The 6000-nt window shown below is 46.9% G+C and overlaps 1 protein-coding gene across 1 annotated transcript; it reads left to right on the top strand.

Moving 5' to 3' along the window:
* Elob (elongin B) lies at positions 1–5999 on the top strand. Its single transcript, XM_041675863.1, has 4 exons — positions 1–64; positions 169–303; positions 1870–1975; positions 5610–5999. The coding sequence occupies exons 1-4, from the start codon at positions 62–64 to the stop codon at positions 5720–5722; spliced, it is 357 nt and encodes a 118-aa protein (XP_041531797.1). The 5' UTR covers positions 1–61; the 3' UTR covers positions 5723–5999.
* Position 6000: the final 1 nt, after the last annotated feature.

Raw genomic sequence — 6000 nt, forward strand, 5'->3', positions numbered from 1 at the left:
GCTGCCGGGAAGGGGCGGAGCGTGGCCGCGCCGGCGCGTCGAGCCAGAAGCAGCCGCCGGGATGGTGAGCGGGCGCGGGGGGGAGGGGCGCGGGGCCGGGGGCGGCGGGGGCGCCGGGGCCCGGCCGGGGGCCGCGGGCTGGCGTTGACGCGGGCCCGCCATTCTCAGGACGTGTTTCTCATGATCCGGCGCCACAAGACCACCATCTTCACGGACGCCAAGGAGTCGAGTACGGTGTTCGAGCTGAAGCGCATCGTTGAGGGCATCCTCAAGCGGCCGCCGGATGAGCAGCGGCTGTACAAGGTGCGACGAGCGGGCGTGGCGGTTGCGCGCGTGGGGGCCAGGCAGGACGCCCGACAAGGGGTCTCAGATCGTGCGGTGTGGCCGGCGGCATCGGGTCCCTCCCGGGCCTGCCGCCCCGCCCTGCCAGGCGGCCTTGCTCAACGGTTGGGGAAACCGAGGCCTCGGGGGTCTTCTGCAGCCGAAGGTCGTGGCAGAGCCAGGCTTTGAACCACAGCGTGCCTGATGTTCGGCTTGCGGGAAGTCCACTGGAATCCCACCACCGGAGGGTGGGGTGGAACTCGATGAACGCGAGTATTGTCTGGAAGATAGGTCACGATCCCACCAGTGCTTCACCTAGCTAGTGTTTATCCTTGTCAGTCTCCTAATGGTCTTAGGACCACCTTTCATTCAAGCACACCTTTTTCTTGGGAAGCCAGCTCCAGTTTTCAGTAAGCCAGGCTATGGAGTTGGATCCTCATGCCCATCCAGAAGCATGATGTCAATCAATCACCTAAGTGCATCGAGCTAATTCTGGCAGTAAATGGGAGCTGACCTTTTGCTCTAGTTTAAAGCCTGCTTTCCTATCTCTGAAAGGCTTTCTAGGCCTCTCTAAGTTATTGAAACTTGTGATTGTTCTGTGAGTTGACTATTCCAGAACACTCCCCCTCTTTTTTTGTTGTTTTTTTTTTTTTTTTTTTTTTTGGTTTTGGTTTTTCGAGACAGGGTTTCTCTGTGGTTTTGGAGCCTGTCCTGGAACTAGCTCTTGTAGACCAGACTGGTCTCGAACTCACAGAGATCCGCCTGCCTCTGCCTCCCGAGTGCTGGGATTAAAGGCGTACGCCACCACCGCCCAGCTGTTCTTATTTTCGATACCTGGTTTTTCTGTAGCTTTGGAATCTGCCCTGTAACTAGCTCTTATAGACCAGGCTGGCCCCGAACTCACAGAGAGCTGCCTGCCTCTGCCTGGTGCTGGGATTGAAGGTGTGCACCACCGCCGGCACGAAACATACATTTTAAGGTGAAGGTTGATTAGAAAAACAATAAACAAACAGACTCAGCTCTGTTTAGTGCTGACATAGCCTGCATGAATCCCTAGGTTAAATCATCAGCCTGGAAAAATTGGTAAATAATCCTTTTCGGGAGGTAGAGGCAGGAAGAGCATAAAATGTATGAGATCTTATCTCCAAAAAATAAGAAAATAAGCACCCAGCTACCTTTTTCAGTTAGATTTACCTAGAGAGCTTGAAAAAGAACCCAGAGCCTTTGTGAGTTTTATATTTGTGTGATACATGCCCACACACAGTCCAAGTGCTTGCAGAGACCAGAAGACATCAGAATTCCATTGAACTGAAGTTGTGAGCCAATCTATATGGGTGCTGGAAAATGAACTTGGGATTCTCTGCCAGAGCTTGTAACCACTATGAGCCCCACCATTCCAGGCAGATTTGGAAATTCTTGGCAATAGTTCTAGAATGTGTGTTTTACTTAGGGATGACTCCTCAACATAGTTGCTGACATGCTGAGCAGAAGGCTTTCTTGGATTTGTCCCTTTTAGAACCTCTCCCCCAAACCTGCTTCTCTCTTCAGGATGACCAGCTCCTTGATGATGGAAAAACTCTGGGCGAGTGTGGCTTCACTAGCCAGACAGCACGGCCACAGGCCCCAGCCACAGTGGGCCTGGCCTTTCGAGCAGGTAAGATGGCTAACCTGGATAGCAGCTAGCAGTCTGCCAACATCCAAAGAAGGGACTTTGGGGAGACTGTAGTTCCTCAGAGCTTTGAGGGAATATCTTCCCAGTCCTCAAAGAGCATGAGGTATTTGTTTCCTTATTAAAAAGCAAAGCTTGGGGACTGAAAATATAGCTCAGCAATTAAGATCACTGGCTGTTTTTCCAGGGGACTTGGGTTTTATTCCTAGCACCCACATGGCAGATCAGAACTGTTATTCCAGTTCCAGTGGATCTGACACACCAAGCATGCATATGGAACAGACTTACATGCAGACAAAACAACTATCCACATAAAAAATAATTTTAGAAATATTGAAACAGGCACTTGGGAGGCAGAGACAGGTGGATTTCTTTTGAGTTCAAGGCCAGCCTGGACTACAGAGCTAGTTCTGGGACAAAACCCTATGGGGTGGGGGGATGAAACACAGGAGATGTGGAAATTAAAGATGACTTTCAGATTCCTAGTACCAGCACATTTACAAGATTTATTGAATACTTGGCCCTGTACGTTATATAAATCATCCCATCTCATCTTTTGGGGGGGGGGGATTCTCTGTATAGCCTTGACTGTCCTGGAACTTGCCCTGGCCTTGAACTCCTACCCACCTGCCTTGGCTTTAGATTAAAAGGTTTGGACTGACCGGACGTGGTGGCGCACGCCTTTAATCCCAGCACTCCAGAGGCAGAAGCAGGCGGATCTCTGTGAGTTTGAGGCCAGCCTGGTCTATAAGAGCTAGTTCCAGGACAGGAACCAAAAAGCTACGGAGAAACCCTGTCTCGAAAAATAAAAAATAAAGATGTGGACCACCGGGCCCAGAAGTAATGTGCCAGATTTTAAGGACTAGTGAGCTGGGATAGTTAGAAGCACATGTTGTAGATCATGTGCCAGACTGGTGGTACCTGCCTTTAATCCCAGGCAGAGACCAGCCTGGTCTACAGAGAGTTCCAGGACAGCCAGGGCTTGTAGAGACTCTACTTAGGGGGCAGGAAGAGATTTAATATTTTATTCTTTGTCTCTTGGAATTTAAACAAGGATCATAGGGCTTATTTTTAAGCTGTGGATCCAAGGACCCTATGGACAAGAAATGTGAAGAAATGGTTCAGCAGTTAACACTGGCTCTTGCCAAGGACCTGAATTGAGTTCCCAGTATCCACAGCTCACCACTACCCATAACTCCAGTTCCAGAAAATCCAATTCCTTTGACCTTCATAGGCACAAGCCATATACACATAGAGGAAAATCTTTGAATGTGACAGGAAGTACCTTTTTTAACTTGAAAAACAAAATAGAACCAAAGGCTAAGACAGGAAGTGTGTAGTTCTCATTATACTTCTTAGTCTTTATCAAGGAAATCTCAGCAAGTCCTATCCTCATGCATAGCCAGTTGCACTCTTGTACCACCTAGCTTGTAGTTCCCCTGTCCACAGGGCACTCAGGCAGGGCCTGCCTTAAGTGCCCCATGTTAAAAGAATCTGCGCTGAGATGACTGCCTGTTAGATAACATTGGTGGGACACTTGTAGGGCTGGTGAAGATCCACAGACCAGATGTCAAATGAGCTTCACTTTCAATGGGCTCATGAGGCTGAAAACACTTGTCTGCTTTTTAAGCTAAGGCCAGGTTGTATTCTCTCAAATCACCCTTTTTCTTCAAGCAAAACCTAGTTACCCTGAAGGCAAACCTTGTCCTAGAAGACATTGCTAGCCCTATTTTATAGTTATATCAAAGCTAAGAAAAGGGACCTTTATATATATATATATATATATATATATATATATATACACACACACACACACACACACACACACACATATATTTATATATATTTATTTTTATATATTTATATACACACACACACACACACATATACACATATCTGATATGGCTCTGGATATGGAGGCAACTCTGGACCAAAAGGCTCTGTATTATCCTCTGGCGGATATATGTTGTGACAGGATGTTCAGGGTTGTATACCTCACAAATTTGCAGAAATACTTCTAGAAGCAGCTGTCAGCATGGGCTTTTGGACCTAATTAGGTACTATCCCTATCTCTTCACTCAGTGTCCATGCTGAAGGATAAAGCAAGCTTCTCCCTAATGCTAACTGATAATAGGCTTTTTTTTTTTTTTAGAAAGATATTATTTATACAGTGTTCTGTCTGTAGGCCAGAAGAGTGCACCAGATCTCATTACAGATGACTCTAAACCACCATGTGGTTCTTGGGAATTGAACTCAGGACCTTTGAAAGAACCACCGAACCTTCTCTCCAGCCCCATTAAATGGCATTTTTAACTAGACCCATATCAAGAATGAGGGAAATAGTTAAGTATCATTGTAGGTTTGTAGCAATAGATGATAGCTCTGTCTCCTCACACAGGGTTTGCGTAATTCTGGCTACCCTCAAATTCAGCCTGCCTCTACCTCAGCACCACTGGTGTTGTGTCCAGAATGGTTTACTGTGCATGCTGTTCTTACAGAGCACCTGGGTCCAAACACTCACATGCTAGCTTGTCAGCATCCTTGAATTCCTGGTAGCAGTCTCAGCTCTTCCCTACCTCCTTACCTAGTTATAACCAAAAGTATCTCCAGACATGCATGAATAACTCATCAGTTGAAAATTGAGAGCCAGACCAGAAGTTTCTAGGTTGGTATAAGCCAGGAGAGATGTGTGGTATAAAGGTTCATTTGTTTTTGTATGGAGTCAACAATAGGCACTGAAAATAGGGCTAAGTTGAGAGTATTGCTTACCTGACAGCATGAAGCTGAGGGTCTGATCCCCGACACTGCATTAACAAAAAAAATCAGGTAATCCCACCACTTCCAAGTCTAAATTAGCAAGTTTGAAGAGTCTGGGACAATTAAAGCCAGTGGTAATACTTAAGTTCCCAAGGCACAATACTCTGAGGTAACATTTGAATTGAATCCCACTGTGAATACCCAGCAGCTACCTAGTATTGGCAACTTTAGGACCCAAAAGTGCAAAGGCTGCCTTGGGTCATAAAGAAGTTGATGTGGTGTGGTATCTATGTATTGTGCCTGCCTGGTGCTCTCATGTCAAGACGGTTGTCAGATCTCCTGAAAACTGGCTTAGGCAGTTAGTGAGCAGCCATGTCCCAGGTACCCTGCAAGAGCAACGTGCACTCTGGTTGTTTTGTTTTCATTGAAACAGGGTTTTGTTATCAGCCCTGGCTGGCCTTGAACTCAGGTCTCTCAAAAGTCTGCTTGCCTCTGCCTCCCATGTGCTGGAATTAACAGTGCACGCCACCATGCCTAATGCAACACGTACTCTTTAAGCACTGAGTCCTCTCTGTCCAGCTCAAGTCTTGTGATATGTGTGTGTGGTCAACATGAACAGTACAAGTAAGTCTTAAGCAAAGAAAATAGTCTTCAGTCATTTAGTATCAAAGGAATTGAGATGCTGGTGGAAGGTAATGGCAATTTGGGGACAGAAGGTAGTCACTGTCCTAGTGGGGTCAGTGGTAAAATTAGGCCTCTGGGGACAGATTACTTTGTTGGTATTTTGAAAGGTATTTTAAAAGACCATCCTTCCAAGTGAAAGGAAACACAAGGCATCTTAAGCTCTTCTTCCCTTCCACAGATGATGCCTTTGAAGCACTGCGCATTGAGCCCTTCTCCAGCCCTCCAGAGCTTCCAGATGTGATGAAGCCACAGGATTCTGGAGGCAGTGCCAATGAACAAGCTGTGCAGTGAGGGCCCAGGCCCACCCCCACTCCTAAAGACCCATTCCCTCAATAAAGATGATTTGGCTGTCCACCTGGCTGCTGACTTTGTTCCCTCTTCTTACATTATAGGTTCTACTTGCTCACTCAAAAGCTTAAGGCTATCCTGTATTGTAGTCTCTGTGGCTCAGGTCCCACAGGCCAAACAGAGCACTAGGACTGAAAACCCAGTCCCCCAGGCCAGCCTGTTGAGCAAGGAAACTCTTGGAAAAAAAAAATCTAGCCACAAATAAAGATTGTAGACCCAAT

This window comes from Microtus oregoni, unplaced genomic scaffold (genome assembly GCF_018167655.1).
Source record: "Microtus oregoni isolate MIOR12 unplaced genomic scaffold, Mior012 000027F_ref0000203, whole genome shotgun sequence".
NCBI classification, from domain to species: domain Eukaryota; kingdom Metazoa; phylum Chordata; class Mammalia; order Rodentia; family Cricetidae; genus Microtus; species Microtus oregoni.

Bases quoted from the DNA above. Each gene is read 5' to 3' on its own strand.
- Elob (XM_041675863.1), top strand. The intron at 304-1,869 runs GTGCGACGAGCG...TTCTCTCTTCAG, and splicing joins ATGAGCAGCGGCTGTACAAG to GATGACCAGCTCCTTGATGA. The intron at 1,976-5,609 runs GTAAGATGGCTA...TCCCTTCCACAG, and splicing joins GGGCCTGGCCTTTCGAGCAG to ATGATGCCTTTGAAGCACTG.